The 25,133-nt window shown below is 34.7% G+C and overlaps 1 protein-coding gene across 1 annotated transcript in view; it reads right to left on the bottom strand.

The window, feature by feature from the left end:
- Positions 1-551: 551 nt before the first annotated feature.
- GPC5 (glypican 5) overlaps positions 552-25,133 on the bottom strand; it is a 193,852-nt gene continuing 169,270 nt past the window's right edge. The window contains 1 exon segment of the mRNA XM_065744010.1: positions 552-627. Within this exon segment, the coding sequence (XP_065600082.1) occupies positions 552-627 (76 nt within the window).

Genomic DNA, 25,133 nt, shown 5'->3' with positions numbered 1-25,133 from the left:
TTAATATTTCTCTTCCTAGAGTACTTTAACCATCTACAAAATAACTCTGCCAGGAAATATTCATATTTGCCTGTATTATCTCTTGAAACAAAATTACAAATTACATAGCTCTGCCTGTTTCTGACACTTCACTTTAATTTGTAATGGTGAATGGTTTTGCTGAGGTTTCATATAATCTACATGCTTCCTGTTTGGCTTTCATTCTTCTGCTACATGCTAGCTGGCTCCCAGGGCTTTGCTGAGAAAAATGTGTGCTTAAAACATATGATATAGTTTCAAATATGAATTGTGTTATCCACCTAGATTTCACAGACACATCGCAGGAGAGAAAAATAGTTTAATATGTCATACTATGCTGCTATTATATAATTTTCTACATTTACAGAGACCAAAAGACTAGGCAGAGGAGTTCTTTAGGGAACAAACAGCCCTCATAGATAACATGGGATTTTTGTTTATAAGGTTTCAGAGCAACAGATTGCTTTCCAGACTGATACTTCTTGCATCTGCAGAATCCATTGCTTATTGTATAGACTGACAAGGAGAAGAAATTACGACGATACCTGCAGCAAATGACTTGCTCTGTACTGCTGTTTACAGGCCACTGACTTGGAGGATTTCCCAGAACTGCAAATAGAAGGAAATAACCTGTCTCAAACAGGAAATATTCAATACGCTCAAAAAGGATGTATTGCTTTTCAGTACACAAAGTCCACAGACATCAAGCTTCCTCCCTCAGAAAGTGACTGCATATAAATGCTGCTACAATATGTTTTCATAGTATGTTGTGCTAATGTGTTCACTTTCAATGCCATAGCTTTGCATGCATCATAAAAAATGGTTTTACAATCACAGATGATCAAGAAGCCAGTTTCCTCCGGCATTTTGTTTTGTAGATGGTCACAGTATTTACAATATCAGTTCCATGTGTACTGCCTGGTGTTAACAGAGTGTGATTTCCAAAGCTGTGGAGCTAGGTCTGATATAATACATGATTTTTTTTTTTTTCAACACTTAAAGAAATGTCATTATCTCCAAAATGATGTCTGCTGCTATATAGAAGCCACACCCAACAAATTAAAGTGGAGAATGTACTGATCATCAAACATTAATATGGGAATGTACACACACAGCAGACATCATTCTCTTACTATATCTGCCTAGAGGAACTGCTCAGTCAGTAATTTCCATGGTTATGGAGAGATCGTGCTTCAAGGTGCCACTTATATCTTAATGGTGCCTACTGTAACTCCAGTTATTGTTCTACTCTTTTTTTTTCCCTTTTTAATTAGTGTGTTTGCATATAAAGAAATTTGCTTCTGTTTTCATGATACTGACAGACTATCTGACATTAATTAGTATTAATGGAAACAGTGAGCTGCTTCTCAGATGTCTGGTGGTATTTAATTGCTGAGCCTCTACTGTGAAGAGACTGAATGAAGCTGTATGAAGGTTTTGTTATATGTATCAGATTCATAAGCTAGAGCTATTAATTTGATTTTCTCTTCTGATTAGAAAGGAATTTCTCATTTTACTTAAATGTTTTTAAGTCTTCTTTATAGCAAAGTCTACACTTCTCATTCTTTAGAAATATATTTATGCAAGTACACCAGTAGAATAGAGGACTATTCCTCTCACTTTTATTACATTAACATAATATGGGTACCAATTTCAATGGAGGATTTTAAAATGGTGCGCTGTGGCTGCATGGCAAGAAGCTGACAGTTGGGCCTGCATAGCTCCTCTGTGAGGTATGGCCAGGGCTGCCCCATACAGGACACAACCAGCTCTAAGTGCTCCATTGCAGGCTGCAGCTGGGTCTAGCAGCCATAGGTGAGCACCTTGGGGAAATGAAATATAGAAAAATATGAAGTACTGTGTAGCAGCTGTGAAAGAAAGCAGTGCGGAAACATGCAAAGGAAGCAACTCTGCAGACCTCAAGGTTGAAGAAGGAGGGTAAGAAGGTACTCCAGTTACTAGAACAAGGAGCCTAGAACAAAGATTTCCTTGCAGCCCATGGAGAAGCATAACAGCAACAGAATGAGTGCAATGAAAAGGTGTTACAAAGAAAGAAGAAAAAGGAATGCTCAACCACACCAGAGGACCTAGACTCACAGGAAAAACTCCACAAAGGAGAGACCTCCAACCTGAGATCCTTCCTTAGTGACAGTCAGCCCTTAAATGAAGCCTAAGAAGGGTGGCCTGGCTTCACTCCTTCCAGTTGCACATGTGAATTACCTTCACCTGTGCTCACAGGGCTGACATAGTTATTTCTCCACGTGCTCAATCAGTGGTTCAGGCTGTGATTCAGCAGTTGTCATACAAGAAGGTAACACTGGAGTAGATACTGACACTTTAGCCTGTGGAGGATCTTATGCTGAAGCAGATGTTTGTTCCTTGAAGGAAGATACGAACCATGGAGAATGTATGCTGGAGTAAACTGTGCCTCCCATGTTGGAACTGATTTTTCCTGAAGGACTACAGACTATGGTGTAGACCCAAGATGGAGCAGTTGAGGGAGAGAGAGAGAGTAATAGAGAGTGAATGGCAGACAGGAATTGCAAGGAATTGACCACAGTCCTCATTCACCATTCCTCTGGGCTACTTGATGGGAGAGGAGGCAGAAGAATCATGAACAAATTAGTCAAATTGAGACTGGGCAGAAGGGAGGGATTAGAATAAGCTGCTTTTAGTTTTCTCTTTGTTTATTACCATCCTATTCTATTTTTACCTGGCAATAAATTAAATCTATTTTCTATGGTTTTGGTTAGTGTCATGGATTTATTATTTTTGCCAGTTACATTAATTTGTGAATGATCTCCCTCTTCTTTTCTTTAGGCGTAAGATTTTCCATTTACTTTTTTCCCATCCTGTTGTGGATGGGGAATGAGAGAGCAAGTGGGTTGACATCTGATAGCCAGTTCAGTTTCAACAAGTAAAACTGACATTTACTTGAGTGTAAATAACAGCTTCAATTAATGCAGCTCCCTTTAAAATCATGTGTTAAGAAAACTTACAATGCATGCCTCGCAGAGTAGTTCAAATGTAAGGAGTAACTGAATTCTTACACTTTTTTATCTTAATTTTTACTCATAAGATTAAATCAACCTTTTAAATAATAATCAAGCCTATTTAGGATGGTGCATAAAATATTTGCAGAATAAACTACCGTAACATTTCGTTTAAATGCTTCATAGCAAATTGTATCTCACTGCAAAGTACACTTTTTAAAGAAACAGACTCAATAGGAGTTCTGCTGCTGTAGAAGATCACTAGACAGTAATGTGATATTAAAATAGATATTCACCTTTAATGATACAGAATATGTATAAATCTTCCAGTGTAGTTTCAAGTTTGCAGCTAAACAAGCTAAGGCAGTGCCAAAAAAATGTTTAATTGAGATTCATTATAATATATTCATGTTTAATCCATTTCAATCAGATATTCTTATCAATTCTAATATAATATGCAACAATTAATACTGATGCCATAAAAAATCTATTAACAGGTTATGTCTTTCCTGTTTAATTTTTTATTTTAGATGTATCTCTCATATTCTGGTTCATTGTCAACATAGTCTGTAAATATAGTAGACCAAATGATTAATACTCCATTGCAAGTATCAGAGGCTTGTATGCACCTCTGCAAAGTCCAATTCTTCCACTTGAGAAATAATGAGTATAATTCTTCAACCATGAGAACAAAACCTCCTCACACAAATGCAGATCCCAATAGGCAGGTCACTTGCAAGCTGAATTCCTAAAATAAGTTCTAGTTGATTAGGTACTAATTGGCACAGTCACCATTGCACAGTAGTTGATTCACTAAATGGAAAGGCCAGTAGGAAAAGTAAACCACAATACTGCTCCTCAAAACAATATTCTACTTTAAGTGTTCAGAGACAACACATTTCTTAAATTGGCATTCACTCAAAATTAAGTGGATTTCCTATGCCACTTCTGTTCTCCCTCCTGCAAAGACAACACAAAGGATATGTTATCCAATTAAAATATGAAATTAGGCATTGACAGCTTTTTCTACCTGTAAAATGATCTAAATAGATGTTTAAATTTAAGGAAGCTTTTGAATTATTATTATTTTTTTAAAATTTATAAATATGAAAAGCACATATGCATGAATAAATAAATTTAAATCCCAAAACATTTTAGATGAGAGATTCCCCTAATGTGGTTAGCTAGTTAAAAATTTGACTGTGTATCCACTGTGATATGTGATATGTTTCTCATCTATTTGTACAACCACTGGCAAATGAAGCCTTTTCAAAAAAAAAAAAGACTTTTTTATTCCTTGATAAATTTATAGAAGAACATTTTCCTATTCAACATTTAGAGAGTGATCCCTGGGCATCTGTACAGCCACATCGAAGTGAATGGGAAGTTGTGTATGTACCATTACGCCTGCAGCACTGGGGTCCTAAAGACCTCTTGAACTCTCAAGACTGTCTATTATATATCAAGATGTATTTTCCTTTTTTTTCTGAATTGGGATTGGGAATTAAGGGCATCAGAAGCTCCTTTTCACTTTTAAAACTGCCACTATTTCTATGTGGTGGGGGACAAAATCTCTTCTTGTTTTATTTGAAAAATCTAAGGTCACATTTATGGGAAGACTGAAAGAAAGTATGAAAAATAAATAAAAACATCTATTTTTATGAGAGTCAAGGAGCATAAGTGATAAATTATAAGTTAAAAAAAAACAACAACAACATGGTTTTGCAATAGCAAATAGATAATATTTTCTAAAGTAAGAAAAAAAATGCCCCAGATCATATTGTCATAAGTATAACTCACCCCAAATCCCTCAACTCTCCTTCACTTAACGCTATACTTTAAGATTAGAAGATAGGACAGTGTTTCTCCTTTGCTGAGAAACACTAACACAAGCAGTTTTTACCAGCTATTGCAGCAAACAATTTAGGTGCAAAATAGGCTTTTGTAGAGAGCATCTGCACTATAATGAATACTTCAGCTAGTGTCACTATCCACTTAAATAGCTAGATGAGTCTGTCTTGTTTTCTATGCCAGTGCTGTTTGCACTAAATGGATAAGAATTGACAGTATCTTCCTGTTGCATCAGCGTGTGTGTTATCTAATTGTGTGCTGCACAGTGCCTTATACACAAAGGAAGAAGAGAAAAATAGCAAAATATAAATGTTAAGGATTTTTTTTAATTAGCTAATTTGTACCTTAGCCTTATTTCCAGAAAGCTCTGTACAGTGTACATTGTTTTCTTTTTGCTAGTTCCATTTAAGGAAATCATAAGGTTTCATCTAAGAATAAATCCTATTTTCAAAGATAAAATATAGAAACGAGGATCATTTGTGCAATATGATTGAGATTCTGATTTACCTTTAATATTGCTGGTAAACTTCCTAGTGAAAAACAGAACAAATCAGGGAGAAGATTACTGAGGTTTTATTTGAATTACTGATAACGTGGCTGGTGACCTACCCTTCTCAATTTACCTCCTAGGCATCCCAGCACTGGAAGATGCATGTGCTCAATGTCATGCCCTCCTAATCACTTTTTCCTTTGTTACTCTGTACTCCATATAGGTTGAATTTACACATAGATTTTGAGGATATACAGTTATCTCAGAATGTTCACATAAATTTTAGTGTTCTAAATTTAAAGTAGAAAGGCAACTTTTGTGAACAAGATTACTATCACAAAACTGTCAAGAAAATATTTTTACTTTCAAGAGATACAAAAACATTTGCAGTCCTGAACTCTGATGTATACTTTTGACATGTGTTGTCCTGCTATCAGCTGAGATAGAGTCAATTTTCTTCCTGATAGCTGGTATGGTGCTGTGTTTTGGATTTAGAATAATGTTGATCACACACTGATATTTTAGTTATTGCTGAGCAGTGTGAACATAGAGTCAAGGACTTTTCTGCTTCTCATGCTTCCCTGCTAGCAGTGAGATAGGGGAGAACAAGGACCTAGGACTACCACAGAGCTTGCTCTGTATATTCTTTTTTTTTTTTTTTTTTTTTCTACACTATTGAACTGTCTTTATCTCTACCAACAGGTTTTACCATATATGCTTTTTAATTTTCTTTCCCACCACGCTAGGGGAGAGTGAGTGAATGGCTGTGTAGTGCTTAGCTGCCTGCTGTGTTAAACCATAACAGATGTTTGAATGCATCATAAAAGGAGGGGGACATAATTCAGAAAAGAATTGCCCATCTCATTCCTAGCTATTTAGTATCCCTGTGAAAATCATGTCAATATCTTACACACAATGGTAATATTCAAAAAATTTAACATATATCTTCCTTACAAGCAAGCAGTCAGAGGGAACTCAAATCAATAATAATGAAAAGGCAGCTCTCTGTAGATGTGCCACAAAGAAAGACCAGTTCATGAAACAAATATGAAATAGGATTCTCTGCCAAGTACATACATCCTGATATATTTCACTAATACTCTGCTATCATGCCTTGTCATAGATGGCATTTCTCCAAGGGTTTGTGGTCTCACAGTATTGTTGCATTAATTCCAGAAGGAAAAAGAGAAGAAGAGAAGAGAAGAGAAGAGAAGAGAAGAGAAGAGAAGAGAAGAGAAGAGAAGAGAAGAGAAGAGAAGAGAAGAGAAGAGAAGAGAAGAGAAGAGAAGAGAAGAGAAGAGAAGAGAAGAGAAGAGAAGAGAAGAGAAGAGAAGAAAAGAAAAGAAAAGAAAAGAAAAGAAAAGAAAAGAAAAGAAAAGAAAAGAAAAGAAAAGAAAAGAAAAGAAAAGAAAAGAAAAGAAAAGAAAAGAAAAGAAAAGGAGAAAGGGAGAGCCAACAAATCACTGGAAAAGAAATTAATGAAGATATTGAGCTGCTGTCTACCTGCAGGGGTTTTTAAACTTTGGATTAATATGAAAAATGGAAAAGGAATTAAAAAAGAAAGAAAAAAAGAAAGGAATCTAAAGTATAATTAACATTTTGGTATGCATTTTTATATGAAAGAAAACAAAAGCCAACATCAACTTGTGCAACAATCTATTCTGCTGAAATTGAAACAAAAATAATAAATAGGAACATCAGTCACAAACAGAAATGAAAGCAAATCTAACATAAGTGAATGTTGAGTGACAGTTGCATAAAGTATCCTGAAATTTTGCTTCCCAAATACCTCTCTATGGGGTATGTGTTGTAGAACAGTTCAAAGTGCAAGCTACAATATATCAGCAAATAAAATTTGAACAGAAGGAAAAAAGAACATTTTGAAAACAGGTCTCAAGGGCTTTCCCTGTTTCTGAAGAGTGCAGGCCTTAAGTACGCATGTGTTAAATGTTGTACTCCTGAGAATTCTCTTGTTCCAAGAGAAAGAACTGCATTTCCATCAGTAATATAACTATCAATGTATAATTTGTTAAATTTAGACAGCAGTTTAAACTGTGCTAAGAAGCAGAGGGATTTTAACTATTAGGTCATTATCATAACACTAAAGAAAGCACAAACGTTATCAGTGATCAAAGGGAAGCACAACTCCAAGTACCACATTTTGCATATGAATAGTTTAAAAATATGGCTCTTTATATGAGCAGTTGAGGACTCAGGTGATGCATTCTGTTACCATTTCGACTAGGTACTTGAATGGCTCTTTTTAAAACTCTTATTAATTTGCCTATTGTGTAGTGTATTAATATAAGCTTTAAAAACACATCTGGGAGGTTTAGTTAGTATGAAAAATCATCATCAAGAAAAGATTCTATGTTGCTATTTTTGTAACCTGATTAAGACAGCTAAATAGGCAAATGGTGGTACAGTCAAACACAGAGATTAGCAACAGGAGTAATAACCATAAAGGAAAAATAGATCATCACTCATATTTAATATCATATGAAGTAGTGGCACGTATTTACTTAAAGGATACAGACATCTCTTTCAACTAAAGACCATGCATAGTGTACACAGATAGACAGAAGAAATTTAATAAATATCAAGGAAGGAAATAGACAAAATTATATACAGATATATATGGAGATATATAGATATATGAGATACAGCTGGGGAGCCTCTGACAACAGGTAGTAACAAAACATGATGTTAGATTTAATTGTCCATTGGTCTGATGACACTCTCAAAAATATGTACATTTACAGGTTTGTGCTGTAAAACATTTTCATTTGGCATAGTAGAGTTGGGCCTGAATTTGAACAAAACTAAGGCTTCAATTACTAACATATAATTTTTAAAATGTCTAATTTGATACGAATTGTTTCACAAAATCATTTGGTTTTTATGCTTACTAGTTAGTAGTTAGAATGCTGAGCTTATTTTGACCTTTAAGATTACAATAAATAACAAAAAGAATGCATTGAATTCTCATTTTTGTATAAATTTTCCTAGTAATAATTAGGTACTACTTCCATTAGTGACATTTAGTAGACATTTCAGCCTTTTGTTAAGAAAGTAAATATTAATCTATATATACTAGCTAGTAGCCCAGGGATAAAAAAATAGTATGTGAACCCTTCCAAATAAGTTCAGGCACATCTTTTTCTGCACCTAGAAATAGGAAATAGTTTATCCTAGTTGAAGTGTTTAAATTTCTGCTGTAGTCAGTAGAGTGGCACTTGTCCGAAGATCTCCTCAGGGAGATTTTATCTGCTTCATGTAGGCAGATGTACAGTGGTATTTTATACTATGACAGGATTTTCTGAAATTAGCAATTATTTGACCTCTAAATATGAATTCCAAGAAGTATCTATTATTTTTAAAAGTGGTATCTCTGAGAGTATCTTCTGAAAGAAAAAATACATTGAAGTGATTAAGGTCCAGTAGCCTGTAATCACAGTACCAAAATATCATACTTATTCCATAACCTTAGCGTTTGTACTTGCAAACAAGATAAATGAAATATGTCCCTAAATTACTGGGGAAAAAAAAGAAAAATAATTACTATTATTATTGCTACCATATGCAACTGACTTTGTTTATCGTGATTGCCCGTTAAATAAGAGTGATAGCTGCAGACTGCAGAACATAAGGGAATATGCACTGAACCCATTGTTTGCCTACCATGAAGATAAATAAATGAGGAAGAGCCCATAATTTAAAAAGCTCTTCAAAACACCAGCCTGTCCAAGTGAGAATTTTTACAGAAGAAGGTGACTTTGTCAAACCATTTTCATTACTGACTGGTTCAACTAAGTTCATGTCAGTTCTTCTGATTGCGCTTCACTGCTGGGAGCATGGATCTGTGGAGTCCAGAGCACAGATTATAACAGTCAGGGTCCAATGGAATCAAAGGTTCTATTGATTTTTGGTAAATCTTCTACTTACAGAAAAAGAAGGAAAAAGAAGGAAGATTACCTTGAGCCTCTCACAAAGGAGGAATGACATATGGGCCACTGTGGTACATACTAAACGGATCTGTTTTGTAAAGTTTGTTAACAATTGTAATTTAACTGCAGCAGAGTAACCCAGAAACTATAGCCTACTGACAAGAGATGCTCATCCTTAAGCAACAAGTTTAAGCTAAAAGTTATTTCTTTTTTAAACAGAATAGACCCTAAAAATCAAAGACTATGTTTAAGCACCAAATGTTTACATATTTTAAAGCAGATTACTTTCTAAGGATTTTACACACTCCTGTGTCTACACAGAAGGGAAACAGGAGAGACAAGGAGAGTCTTATTCTTCTCTGCAGAAAGGGCAAAATAAGATCTGTTTGATCAAGTTTCATCTATTTTCTCATGTACACACTAAAGATGACCATGGAAGGATTTTTAATGTATCTGTTCTTCAGCTACTTGGCAATATTTAGTCATTTCTACAAAAAATGTGCAGTCTGATTTTCTGAGAACTCACTGGGCTCTCTCTGAATGAGACCTCCCTCCTTTTTCTCTGCATGGAGGAATTCAATTCCACACCTTTGCTTCACATGCACTTCCATATCAGATGCCAAATTGTCAGACTGCCCCTCTGCTGCTCTCTGTTGCACAGTAACAAAATGTGAAAGAATCTTGATGCAAAGGATGGATCCCTGCTGCCATACCACTACCATCTGCCAATGTTGTAATTGGCCAAAATAAGAAAAGATGAAGCATTACTTTCTGAGCAGCCGTCATAATTTCCCTCTTGCCTTCCTGTTGGGATCCTTGAAAGTACAAAGGGAAATACTGTGAAACTGATGGGAAAAGGTGTAATTTGCTTTGATGACAAAGAGAAAGGAAAGTTTCAAAAAGCAATGAGGTTTTTTGTCTACCTAATAGAGATAGTTACTTTATTTTTCCAAATGGTCAATGTACTCAGGATAGATATCTAAATCTGTTATATTATCTACTGTAAATGCCAAACTGGTTATCATCTTCAGACTAGTAGCTAGTCTTTCTATAGTTTTGTATATATGTTTGTACATATTCTTTCTTTACTAACAGAGATGAATGCATAATCATAAAATCAGTTTTGTTCAAGTCTGAATTTTTTGAGTTCCTGTCTGTCTGAACTGTATCTAAGATCTCAGTCATTTCACAGAATTGAAAACAAATTAAAGAAAAATGTATTGTAAGTACTTTGGCCCAGATCAGGTTCCTTCAAAAGCAAAAGGCCTTATTTTCAAGTACACTTCAAATTTGTTTATTGTTCAGTGATCCTATGGTGCAACATACCCTTTGAAAAAGAAGGATATAGCAAACAAGAAGATACAGCATTCCTGTTAAATATTTCTCCTTTGAAAATGACACATTTCTAGTTTCTGTGTTTAAACTCCTCAGAAGCAGAGCACAAGGATGAAAATCCTTCAAATACCTGCAGGTGTTTATAGTGTAGATGCCAACTTGTGAGCATTGTACTCAAACTTCTTTTATATTGTGTGTGGCTAAAGACCTACTATTTGTATCCTTAAGAGTACACTCAGATTTGGCCAAATGAACAGCTCTCTGAGCTCCACAGATTAGAACTACACCTGAAGTCTGATTACAGAAATGAATCCTATCCCTGCTGCAAACAGACGCCATATGTTACGGCTGATTACACTGCATTACAGTGCCTTTCACAACATTTATTGTGTGAAGTACTAGAAGCAAAGCCTCTGATTCTTTGCTGGGTTTTGCTGATATTTACCAAGTGCACATATCATTCCCAAAGGCCTTCGTACCATGACAGAGTATACAAGCAGAAGAAAATCAGGCTATACTTACCACTGATACAAAGAGCTCTGACTGTGATTGAGAAGGAGGGTCCGTATCCCACCATGGTGTCATGAGACAGAGAGCAGTGCTGCTTTGATATCTCACATCTTGAAGTATTTAAAGGCTGATGTGAAAAGTCATATAAAACTGAATTGCTATTCATTTCCTTTTCCTAATACAGACAGAAAATTGCTACATTTCATGCTCCATATGAAACACGACTAAATAACAAAGTCAGACTTATTATAAAAGTATAAAAGTATATATAGTTGCTCACAGAAATAGAAGGTTACATATCATGCTGGCAGCCTTAGTGCTAAATTAGAGTTTAGAAACATTTACAGACTGGAGAAATTATTAGTTATGAAAAGCAAGACAAATATGATATATATACTTTTTTTTTTTTTTTTACTAAATTACCTATTTAAGCTGTTGTAATGTGGTGTTACAGCTTGGATAGAGTGCAGAAATTAAGTATGTAGAAGAAGGACTTCTACCTGAGAGGTGACACTGCAATCTATTAAACTTCCCTTATTTAATCTTTCATTTGTAAGCTTAATATGTGATTCATCCTTTTCATATCACAAAAGGCACAAAGGTGAGGCTTTGTATTTGAATCTTTAATTTACTCTTGCTATCCTCCTTTTTCAGACAGTAAAAGCTAGCGAAAAAAGCTTTTTCTGTAATTTCTTCAACCCTTTTATCTGAGGAAAAACAGGTATATATTGAGTCTCTGAAGTATTTGTTGCTCTTTTTATCCCCTGACCCTATTTCTATACTCAGAGCTACAAGAAAGGAAACTATCACATAGAAAGATAATGTATTTGCAGGTTAGTTGGACTCACAGTGTATAGACTATAAGTATTTCTTTCCAAGATTCCATCCAGTCCTTGGGGACAAGGGCAAATAAGCTCTCAAAATGAAATGCTTTATAATGGAATTGTTCTGTTCCATTCTTTCAGATCTTTACACAAGGAGGAAGCAACACAACTCCTGGTCTCTAGAGGAAAACAACACAATAAACTATAGCGCAGAATTAATATCAAAGAGGGAAGAGCAGGCATTCCTGACATATGAAAGACCTTGAGATTTACACAGTAAGATTTACAATGTCTTTTCTTTGCAGAATAACTTTTAGTTCTTAATTAAGCCACAGCATCTATTTCATGCCAAACTTCAAGTTCTCACCATTTTGGTACTATTTTAATAAAGAAATAGGGATAAAAGCATGCTAATGCTGGAGGTCAAGAAGGGATATTTCTTTCTAGGAGGAAGGAATAGTAATTATAATTCTAATATAAATAAAGGAATGATTATATCCCTAACATAAAAAAAGGAATCTGGATGCCAATTGCCCCAGAAAACAATTACTGACAGAAAAAATATTTTTTTTCTTCCAATTTTAACATTCTTTCCTTTTTTGTTATCAAAAATTATTTTTTTTATGAATAGAGAAAGAAGAACCATGAGAGCTTGTCATGAAGATATTGATAATCTTAGAACTGCTTGCTTATTTCAACTACAAAAAAACATTTTGGAAACTGTATTGAAAAGTTGCCAGGTAGATGGGAAAACAAAATTAAAGCAAGTCTTTAAATGTAACTAAATGAACTAGGCAAGGCAGAGCTGTTTGATTCCTAATTTCCATGCTTGGGAATGGGGTAGAGAGGAAGAATGGAGAGGGAAGTCTGTCAGGCTTGCCTGCCCTCCCTATTTAATCTGTCCTTTTCATCAACGCAGATGAGAGGTTGTTGTTCTAGACAGTTCAATGACAAGAAATGCCAGTAGAGCAGTTCTTATCTCTGAGTCTTCAGATCATAGTAGAAAAATTTATTTTCTAACTGAAATACAGAGTTGCCAGCAAAAATTCTGCTCTTTTCAGCACAGTTAGATATTTTGTCCTATAGTTAGGGCTCTCCATGCATATAGATACAAATGAGCACAACAAAACACGCATGCAGTGTTTTTAATGTATTACAATACTACAGGACTATATTGGAATTGAATGCTTAATAAGCCTTAAATTTGGTACCTCACTCATATTTCCATCAGGTACTGAACACCAACTTCTTTAGCAGGCGAGCTATTATTAAAACTTTCTAGTATTTCTATCCGATTTCTAAACAATAAACCCACAGCAACAGTGGTTAAGAAAGGACCTTGATTTAGAAAAGAGAGATGAGGGAAATTGCATTTAAATTGTTTTTAAATATACGCACACACACTTAATATCTCTAAATTATACTTTTGTTCTTCTGTAGACTTAGTACAGTGCTGAACTGATACAGGTGCATATGGCTCAGCTGCCAGTCTTACTTCCTACACTTGTCTACCATATTCAAGCTTTTTTACTATATCATTTTTAATAACTTAAGTGAGAAGGAGTAAACCGGGTATGTTTTACTTTTTTTTTGTGCTGATGTACACGGAGCAGTAACTTGAATTAACAATTACCCTATAACATACAGTACGTTCATATGTTCACCACTAGAGTTGTCTTCAGTTCTCTACTATATGGAGAGATAGAAGCAACTTACCTGAATAACAAGTTTCAGCTTGTCAATTTGATTTATTACAGGATCTGTTCCTTTCACTCTTACTTCTGGATTCCCAGACTCAGCTTTGTTTCCACTGCCAACCACATGAAGAGTACAGCTATCTGAACACAGAAACACACACCCAAAAAGGTAACTTATTCTGCTCTCACTCATTTTCTAGTTCATATTAACTCAATTCTCATGGCACCAGCATTAGACTTTAATGAGATGCATTAATTTAGTGCACATATTTCTAATACAGAATAAATATAGTAGAATATAATTACTTTATTCCACAAAGTTGTGTTATTTGTTACTGTTTTAATTTTGCTGCAAATTTTAACAAGAGAAGTGTTATCTACATTTTGAAAGAAGAAACATTTCTCTCTGCATACTTTTTATCTCCATTTTATTTTTCTTAAATACAAATTACACAGTGATTGCCTAAATGCATAATATTTCAAGTTTTGGAAAAAAAACACTTCAGTTCTACACACACTGTATGTTCAGAACAGTATCTGAAGTTTCTTACAGTTTCTGTGAATGCACAAGCAGCTAGAATATGTATTGCAGGACAGCGGCCAAATTTTTTGCAAATGATTTGGTATTACAGAACTGATACAGGTATATAGAAGGCCACAATTTGTTTAGTAGACAGATATACATAAAATAAGCCATGGAAACCAGATAAATGTTCATTTAAGTATGTATTAATGTAGTAAGTAGAACAGTGGTTCTAACATGTTAATATATCAAAACTCAAAATGACAATACTAAAAATAAATACTTAGCAGAATTCTGTGGCTTATGAATGCAATTCTTCAACTTCCTATTTTTTTATGTATTTATGAAGTTATGCAAGAAAAACTGAATTGCTGCCGTATCACAGATACTGCATATTATGCAAATATCCTCCATATGTTATGTTTTGTCTGCATACTCTACAAGAAGTTAGCTTTATATATCTCTGTCTTAAAACTATTTTGCCAGCTGTTATGCTGATAAAAAGAAAGGAAAGAACCCTATTAGGAACAGAGGACAGAAACGCCTAATTCTTGCCTATTAGATCTGCATATGAGCATAGGCAAGATAGCATATTCAAATTCTGCAAAATATGAATTTTATGAAAATCATTGCAAGTCCTCTTAGCTGCACAGAAAAATGCTACATATACAAAGCTATCATAGGAAAATTAGCCTGCTACCTGAGTTTGCAGAGAGCTCTGAGGCATAATTCTGACAGGCAAGGACTTTTTACCCTTAGGCCATTGTATATGAAAAATGCTCAACGAGAGAAATTGAATGTTCCTCATTGGTTTTAATATGGATGTCTCTGGCAGGTGGAAGTAGGAAATGGAGTTACCAAAAGAATGAAGAGAGCTATGATATGAATAATGGTGGGAATCAGCACGCAGAAAAGAATATGGAAAGAAAATGAAAGGAAAACATACAAAGGGAGGAAAGTGGAAAAAGAAACAGGATGAAGAAAGAAAGGAAAAGAAAACCCTTTAGAGGTATGAACTCGTTTTCCTCCCTTAACTGTATATATGAGAATTTCAAATAATGAATTCTGTTCATTAAAGCAAGGTTGCCCACATAGCAACAAGATTTTCTTTTTGATGTTTGCTTAAATATTACCTTAAGTGAGATTCATTATGTTCTTAAAGAAGCATACAAGGACCCAGATATCCTCCCTAAAACAACATTGGATATAGATATAAACTAACTCTGTTGTACAGAATGACTAAATTTTCCATAGATCTGAGAGCACAGTTTCCCTTTGTACAGAAGTTATCATAGGATCATAGAATGGGTTTGGTTGAAAGAGACCTTAAAGATCATAGAGTTCCAACCACCTACCATGGGTAGGGTTGCCAGACACTAGATCAGGATGCCCAGATGCTCTACATTTTGTTGTGTCAGGAGCCCAAAGGCTGAGCACAGTATTCCAGATGAGGTTGCTGTAGATACTTGGAAATTCAGCTAATTCTGAAGCACTGCAAACTTTTTACTGACTTTTAATGGACAAAGATCCAGCAGTCTTTGATTGTTGAAATCCTTTAAAGCATTTGGTTTCCCACCAGCATTCTAAACTTATATATAGCCCTGCATGTGCTAATGAAGGCCAATGTTCTCTCTATTTCTTCTGAACTCATTCAGCGCTAGTAAATACAACATAAATTTCAAATTATATTATGTATCATGCTATTGTAGCAATGATTACCTAGGATTAGTCACAAGTTAAAGGTCCCAGCATTACTCACTCTTCATTAGAGCAAATGTATTGTCAGTTGTATTTAGGGTACACTGTATCAGCTAACAGTAGATAGTAAAAATAATGTGCTTTTTACTAAAGCCCTTAATGAACCCATCACTGATTTTCTAGCCATTCTATTATTTGGAATAGATACTAATATTGCCCAATCAAGACAACAAGTCGTAATGAAGTTCATAGCAAAGTTGAATACAGTGATTATGTGAATGGCTCATTCTTCACAGTAAAGTAATTCATTTTCAGCAGGCAGCTTTTTATGTCTAGGCAGAAATACAATAAAGTTTTTCATAGGGCTGTATACAAAATCTGCAGCCTTCCTACTAGGCTAACACAGGAAAACAAAGTCCAGATATTCATACTCACATACAGTATGAGTAGGCATGCTCTAGACTGGGAATATTCCTGTGCTCCTCCTACTGTGCCTGCACTGACAATTTCATAAGGAAACTGAGTTTGGTAAGTATTTTATGCAGTATCTACTGGGCTACCATTACCTCCCATAAGGAAGGAATCCATTCAATTACTTGTCTGTCAAAGAATGTGCTCACATTAGTTGTTCAAACTGCATATTTGCTGACTGCTCAGAGGTGGGGTTTGCTTTTGTAGTTGAGAACGGGGAAAGGTAAAAAGCAGAAGCAAAGATGACAAGTGCATTATGTAGTGACAAGCAGCACACTACGGCTTGATAATACCATATTTTTAAGAGTATTAGCATTGAACAGGTAGATCATTAAGTACTAACAGTAACAGCCTCCATATTATTTGATCTTACATGCTCTGGACCATTAAGCACCCTTCTTCATGGTTGAACTAGATGAACTTGTAGGCCCTCTCCAACCTTGTGATTCTACGATTCTATTTTCTTTTTATCTCTTGGCCTTTCTCTCACCCATGGCTGGTGTGATCCATTCCATTTCTGAAATAAATGAATTTGTAATTCTTCTCTGTTTTTCACTGCCCACATTCTCTCCCTCCACAACTATGTTTGTAAGTAGAGCAGAGTACCACCTGGACTAAAACACTGGCAAATGAAACAGTTGCCCTCAAAACAGCACAAACCCTGATCTGCGCCAACTGATAATTTCATCTCACCTTCCTGACATTTTTGGCTGTTACAGACCCCAGCAGTCCACAAATAACACATCAAATTATATTTGCAGTAATCACAGAGAAAGCATCGGTTCCAGGATTGGTACAACCTCTACTAATTTCAAGGGATGTATCTTCAGGCCTAATAGATGTTCTACCATATTATCCAGCTTGACTCACGCAGGAGTTACTTCTGGAAATTCTCATATTATGAAGTGCTTCATTATTTAGAATTTGAAATATTTGTAATCTTTCAAGGGGTGTTTTATTTATTTCTTTGTTTTGTTTTGTTTTAATTTTCTATGCAGAGAGAATTAGATCTTAAAATTAATCTTCTAGATACTGGATGCCAATTTTTACCCAGGAACACATCTAATAAAGTTTCATATATGGAAAAGAAAAAGCCAAATTACAAAAAATAATACTTATTTGGTTGGAAGAGAAGAATACAAGCTCATTTTGGAAGCTGGAAGCAAGCAACCCTTTTCCCAGTACTGTATTTGTGCGTCAGTTCACAACATAAATGCTGAACAATATTTTTCATGATGTACTGCTAAAAGATAGAGGTCTCAGTACCAACTCCCAAATGTCACTACACAAAACATACTGATGTAACTGAAACTATCTGGTTATATTTTTTTCCTGATCTTGGAAAATTTAACTCATATTAAATCTGCCTTCCCTTCTAGGTGATCCAGATTTGAATAGCTGACTTAAAAACCTATCATTTGAATTTCAGTCTTTTGTAATTACAGGCACAGAAGTCAGGTTGCAAATCCTTTTTCTTACTTCAAGTGTATAATAAGACATTGACAAAACCTTACAAAGTATTGTTTTATTAATTCTTACAGCAAAAGAAAATTTATTGAAGTCAGCATGTCCTTTGCAGAAAAAAAATATAACTTAACTTATATACTGCTGTTTAATTTTCCACATACAATTGTGTTTAATTAACAAATATTTATACATAAAACATCTTCACACGTTCTAATGTGGACTAAATGATCTGTCAGAACAAGATGTGTTCTATTGGGAATTTGAGCATGGTGCACAAAACTTCATCCCTGTAGACTTTCATTTACATTCAAAATATGTTTCTGTTTAGTTGGTGCAAAAATATAAAAATCTCAGACTCTTGGTTTGAGAGACTTCATTCATTATAAACTTTTAACACAGCATTAATCACTTTCTGTTTCTTATACTCCTAATGTGCAAGTAATGGAAAAAAACATTTTAAGGATCCCCACAGAGGTAGTCCAACTTGGGCAAATGTTGTTCAAATATGAATCCTGGGGAAAAAAAATGACAAATTTCTTGCTAGAGAAGTAATGGACCCGCCATCTGTGCTCATTTCTGTGCAAGCATAGTAATGTATCACAACACTTTAATCTGCAGACTTGGTCCCCAAGTACTATTCATTTTCATCAACACTAAAAGAAAAACAAGCACCAATATATTTGTATTCTATAAACATGTTTTAAAATGATGAATAACAAGTTACCCATTCTCTGAGTTCAATATATGAATATTCATATAAATGCCCTATTATTTTACATTGTATTTATGAATATAGCTTTGACTTTTACATTTCATTGTATCAGTATCTCTGTTAAAAGAGAAGGTCATGCTCTTTTGGCTATCAATAATCTCTTGGTTCTTGGAACTAGAAAAGCTATTAGAAGTCATATATATATATATATAAATTCTGTTAAGAATCAGCCAGAACTGTGGGCAATCTGTATCTCCGTATCACTTCAATATGAATAATCTATATCGTATTGTGATTACAACAAATAAAGATACATCATATTTATTGTCAAGAACTGATCATAATTTTTCCCTTCTTTACAATAAATTTATGTAGTTATAACAGCATAGAATAGATACAATTGCATAGGAAAACAGTGCTAAAAATGGGTTTGAGCTATAAAGTTTTGATATAGATCCAAACTTGCCCAGAATTCAACCCAGTACTGTCAATATTTTCCTTCTGATGTGTTGCCTGAGTAAAATCCATAGCCGAACAACTAGACCTACTAGGAACATCTGCTCTTTTACTTGGCGTAGGGAACCTGCTTTGGCAGGGGGGTTGGACTCAATGATCTCTTGAGGTCCCTTCCAACCCCTATGACTCCATGATTCTGTGATTTTGTGAATACCTTTGCCTAAGTTTGAAGAGTCAGTAACATTGACAGGTGGCAAGATTGTGCAGAAGGCTGGCATAAACCAAAAATGCCATGCAGATAGCCCATTGTGTAGCATAGGCTATAGAGATATCCTCAACTCTAGGATATCTCCAGGATGCTCTTTTAGCAGCTGAATTGAAGTAAGCACTAAAATGCTGGGGAAATGGCTTAAAACGGAATACTTGCTGTGGGATCTTTTGAAAGTTCTGGTTAGAGAAAAATTATATAACTGTAAAAATAATGTATTTACTATAGTTGCCCTCTTGGTAAAAAACATTAATTCACCTCTTTTACCCAGCACAGAGATGGTAACCAATTTACACTTATTGTAATATGTGCCTCCTTCACAAATTGTTTGTTTTCCATGTTTTAGTGTGGAAATGTAGGCATTCATGTACTGTGATTGCTAAGGGACTTGTTTTGTTTAACTTCTCATTATAATTGAATTCTAATTAATTCACAGGTTAGGCTGCAAGCAAGCACTCATATTTACAGAGTTTCACTGTGTTATAGAAAGTTTCAATGCGTTATGGAAATGCAGTTTGGCCACTTCATTTTGTTTTGCTTCGGTTTTGTTTCTGTATTTTTCAAAATTCAGATATTTTTTTAAATAACTGTTTCCCTAATTGGTTGCTTTCTGATTACTGATTATTCCTTTTTGTTTTATGCCTGCTACTGCTAACACCTTCATCAGTGACTGATATTTCAAGACTACAGGTAGATGATTTTTTTTTTTCAAAATTTAGTCTTCACATCGTTTCAAAAATTCAAGATCTATAAGAACTCAAGAACTGTAAGAATTCTTATTTAAAAATTATCATGGAAATCTGTCTTCTTCTCTACGGTACCAACTGTAAAGGTTGTCTATGTATTAGCTATCTGTGCTGCAAAATGAATTCCACAAAAAGCAAGACAGAACACCTTCAACAGCAGCAGTATTTTGCTGAACAGTCTCTGTTGAATGTTACACACCCAAAATCATTTAATGAAAATGAGGGAATTCCTCACTCTCACAGTTACCACATTCTCCACAGAGGCAAAAGAAGAAGCGGTCTGAGTGGGCACCCCTATCAATCTGAATTGCTCCTTAACAAATAAATATGTCCCAGTAATTGCATGCTCTGGTGAAGAGAAAAGAACTGAAGATGGGCTTTGAGACAGATATTTCATTTAAACTAGGTGCCTTGGGTAAGTCACGTGTTTAAAACTGAGAGAATAAATTCTTATTACATTAGAAAATAACTGAACTGCAGACATATGCAAGTACACTAAATCTAGATAACTAAGAACAACAGCATCTCCATCTTATTGTAGTATTCTTGAAACCTTCTTACAACCTTAATAATTCTACAGTAGCTTCAGTTAATGGAGCAATGAAATGAGAGATATTAATGATCATAAACAAGCACATAAATGTTTATAGCAGATAGCTGGCAAAACAAAAGGAACTATCTTGGAGAAACAATATAAACAACTTGGAAATGAAAAGCTGTCAAGCCTAATTAGCCTAAAACTGAGAAACCTGCTTCCTGTATACATCATTAAAATATGTCTGCTTGGAAACAGCAAAAGGATCATGTAACTGTGACATTACATAGGACACCAAACCTTGGAGACAAAAGTCTGTTATTACATATTTCCTCCAATATGATGCTTCAGCACACAAAACAAAGTATCTTCTAGAGACTTAAAATGTCTCTTGATAATTTTGGGAATTATACCTGACAAAATGCTGACATGGTCAATATTTACCCTCACAGAAGCATGGGAATTACTCTGCTACAAAGAATGCCAAAGGTGCACTCCCACATTCCATTCTTTGTTTTGTAGTTATTTGTATTTTCCTGAAGTTATTTATAGAAAATAACCACAAAATGACAGTTAAGTTGTGACGAAGCAGATAATAAACTCGAACATCATTATTGACAAAAGAAAAAAAGAATGTCTCTTAGCAAATAAAGGTCAAATGAAAGAATCAACCTAAGTTGGTGTGCAATACTGAGTGAAATGCAATTTCAGAAAATTCAAATCCTTACATGAAACACCTGGTAGATCTTTTTCTGTTTATTCTCAATTAGTGAACTTCATTGGTGGTAAAGCTGCTTTCACTGGCCTTCTCTGTTGTCAGATTACACTTGGAGTAAGCAAGAGTTTGGTAGATTAATAATAAATAAATTCAGAGGGATGATCAGTCTCTGTGACACTGGATTATCCTAGTATTATCCTAGTTTTCCTGAATGTGCATGGACAACGATTCTGAAAACTAGGATTTAGTGACATTTATCCAACCTATGATATTTTTCATCTTAAATGTCTTATGATTCCTGTGTGCTTCACATCCTTCACATCCTCCTGAACAACCACTATGTGCACTGAGGAGCAGCTTCCTAAGACATGGCCAAACATCACTTCATGATCAGAAATAGAGAATTTTTTTCTCTCCTTGCTTCCACCTTTGATGTGTTTTTGTTTGTTTATTGTTCATTTGAATGTTTTCCTCTTTTCCCTTCAGTGAAATTATCCATTAATTTTTTTTTTTTTCTCATTCTATTTTCTCCCCCTCTTTGCTTGAGGAAGGGGAAGAGAGAGAGCAGTGTGGTAGATTTTAAAAGCCATGGCTATTAGTGTGAAACCACCACACTCAAGCATGCTTTCTTCATGTATATCTGTGTGGGAGATAAACCAGCTCCCAGCTGCATTGCTATACAGTTTGGACTGGTTTTATCTTTCTAAAAATATCAAGCAAATTGCTAAAATTAAAAATATGTTTTCACAATAATTAGAAGTTTGTTCAGCTACTAACCCATAACTTTTTTCTTACTTCACAGCTTTGTAATTTACAGTGCCTTTTCTGAAGATGTTACATGATTGCAAAACACCTTCATTATCACTTCTTACAATGAATAGCTTGTGAAAAACAAGTACAGAACTACAGGTCAGAAGCTTGACAGCGTGCTGTTTCTATTAAATAATACAATCAAGCATTACATAGAGATATAATACCTGTTATGTGCTTGTCTTACCTAACTTCTACATGAGTTTAAGTGCTTTTCAGAATGCCATATTGAAAAGCAACTGAGTAAAGATCTCATTCTTTACTGGTATTTAATTCGCCTTATAACAAAGATAAATATGACTGCATTAACGTTATTAATTTTTGGCACTTTCCATCCTCTGTGGTAGGCTTGATTATAGGACTTTAAAGCATTTCAGGACAAATCAGGCTTTAAGAACACAGGTTCTAAATTAAGTTGTATTCAAAGACATTGAAATATATATGAAGAGCTTCAGTTTCAGAAGCCACTTTTAGGAGAATAAGCTACTGTAGTGTTTGTAGAAGGTTAAGGGGTTGTGTATGAAGGCACAAGGAAGGTATTTGAGTTGACCTATTAAAACCAGTATCCTTCATCTTTAGTTTTGTTAAACTAAATTATCAATACCACAAAAGCATATTATAAATAATAAATGCCATTAATAAATAATAATACAAAGCACATCATAATACAAAGGACATAAGAAGGCATCAAATACATTTGAAAATGTTTCAGTGTTTTCCACATTTCAGCCCAGCTGTTCTTGCAGTTATGTGCAGAGAAACACCACATTTAATATTTCTTTAAAAGGGAGAATTCCTTCTTCAACCAACCTTTGTGCTTAGAACCCAAATATATGTATATATATGAGCTAATAATGCATTCATAGCCATTCTGTATTCTTTAAAGGGATCATATTGGAGGCTTCAGTGCTTTTTTGTTTTCCCTTTCTTCATCTTACATCTTTATTCTAAGACATGTTTTCTTTCAAAAGCAAAGGAGTTTACAACTTTCACTTATCACACTGAGTTGGAGTTTTATTCTAGAACTAAATGAGTGGATGTTGTTAAATTTCATTACTTTCTCTTCAGTGAATAAAGGTTCTCTGTCCAACAGTATTTAAAATATTTTTTACAGAAGGATAAATAAGTTCTTCATTGTGGTTTAACCTGGCAGGCAGCCTAGCACCATAGTGGGATGAGGGAGAGAACTGGAGAAAAAAAACAACAACAACAAACAAAATAGAACTTGTGGGTTGAGATAAAAACTATTCACTAAGACAGAAAAAGAAAAGGAAAGTGATAATATTAATGATAATAATACAGTACAAGAAGTTGAAATATCTGTGGTTCTGTGCAGCCACTGTTCAGCAATATCTAAAACATCAGTGTTTTACCAGTACTGTTTTTCTTCCAAAGACAAAGTAGTATCATACTAGACTAAGAAGTAAATCAAGTCTGCCCCAGATGAAACCAGGACAGTAATATTACCAAGACCTAATAAATAACTGGCTCTCATTAGTTGTTTGCTTCACTTGATTGTGACACTATTTAACAACAATATGACAGTGATTCAGTTTATCTCTCCTCTCTTCATTCCCCCAAAACTTAGCAAAACAGAAACTTTTAACAAATATGATATAGTTTTCCCATGAGAATGCTCCCATAGGAAGGAATATGACAAAAAGGATTTTCAGTTGCATTCTACTTGCCCAACTTCAGCTATTTAAAAATAAGACACCTTTTATTGCCTAGGCATCTATTGCTTAAGCTTCCCCTACAGTCAGAGTAGAAGAGAGAGAAAAGGGAACTGCCAAGGCTTTGAGGGAAATTCAGCATATACTGTAACATGAAATACTGATTCTCCATCTCTATTGGACCTGTAACCTAGACAACCAGCCTAGACACTATGCTCAACTTTTAAATAACTAAACTGAAATGAGATTGTACTAGCCTCTGTGTTCTCATTGCTGAAATTATAAACTCTGCTTTCTAGCTTTCTGTTTCTAAAATCATACTAACTCCTACACTGTCATGGGAAGTACTTTGAAAATATATTATTTAAGTATTATTATACATCTATATATTGCAGTAATGCAATTTTTTTATCTGAGCAGGAACAGGATGTCAAAGAGTTTAATTTTTTTTTCCCAACCTATGCAGTTAAGTGCAATCTAGAAAACAGTGCAGCTAATAGCAAATTTTTATCTTTTCTGTGGTTCCTAGTGAAACTTGAATTCTTTCTTTTACTGAAATACTTAGTCGATCCTGGTAAAGTGAAGGACAAAACCTATAAGAAATTCATACAGATTGTAATAGACTGCTGGAAGCTAAAATCATTTCCTAATAGAAGAAGAGTTCCAATTTCATCCTTCGGGATCAAAAGGAGAAGACTGTTGTGAGTTTGGAAGTGTCTGGAGTGAAGCTCTGTGTGACTGCTTATTATGCAGTCTAAACAGAGAATCAATCCAGACAGCACTATTCTGAGATTTGATTTTAAACTTCACTTGTGATATTGCCTCCGTTAAAGAAATTAATGTCAAGTAAGCAACAAGGGGTTCAAGGGTAATGTAACTCATGTAACTCAAACAGGTTGCCTTTCCTAAGGGAAATGCAAAAAAAAAAAAAAAAAAAGAAAGAAAATGAAGTCAAACTGTTGCCAAAATTGTTCTTCAGGGAAACAGCACTCTGCTGCAATTATTACATGTCTGAAAACATTAATCTTGCATTGCAAATATATATATTTGTAGAGATAAGTATTTGTATGTTTAGGCATGTACTACATGTATGTGTACAGATGTACATTTCTGTTACATTTCTATAACTGTTTTTTAGAAATCTCCTATTAAATGTAGTGTTTTTACCTCTTATTTGCGGGCCTTGAATGACACCATTTCACATTAATCTAACTGGAGGGAACTGTAAATCTGGTCACCTCTTCCTTTCTTCATGGGCAAGATATGACACTCACAGTATACTATTTTACAATCTGTTTTTCTCACTGAAATTGAGAATAAAATTAATTTCTTAAAGAATAGAATGGGATGTTAAACGGCCTACATACTTCTGCTTATTTGTAAACTGCCAA

This window comes from Cyrtonyx montezumae, unplaced genomic scaffold (genome assembly GCF_038088225.1).
Source record: "Cyrtonyx montezumae isolate F1298 unplaced genomic scaffold, pur_monq_1.0 scaffold_3, whole genome shotgun sequence".
In the NCBI taxonomy this organism is placed as follows: domain Eukaryota; kingdom Metazoa; phylum Chordata; class Aves; order Galliformes; family Odontophoridae; genus Cyrtonyx; species Cyrtonyx montezumae.
This window is presented reverse-complemented; position numbering and strand designations above follow the sequence as displayed.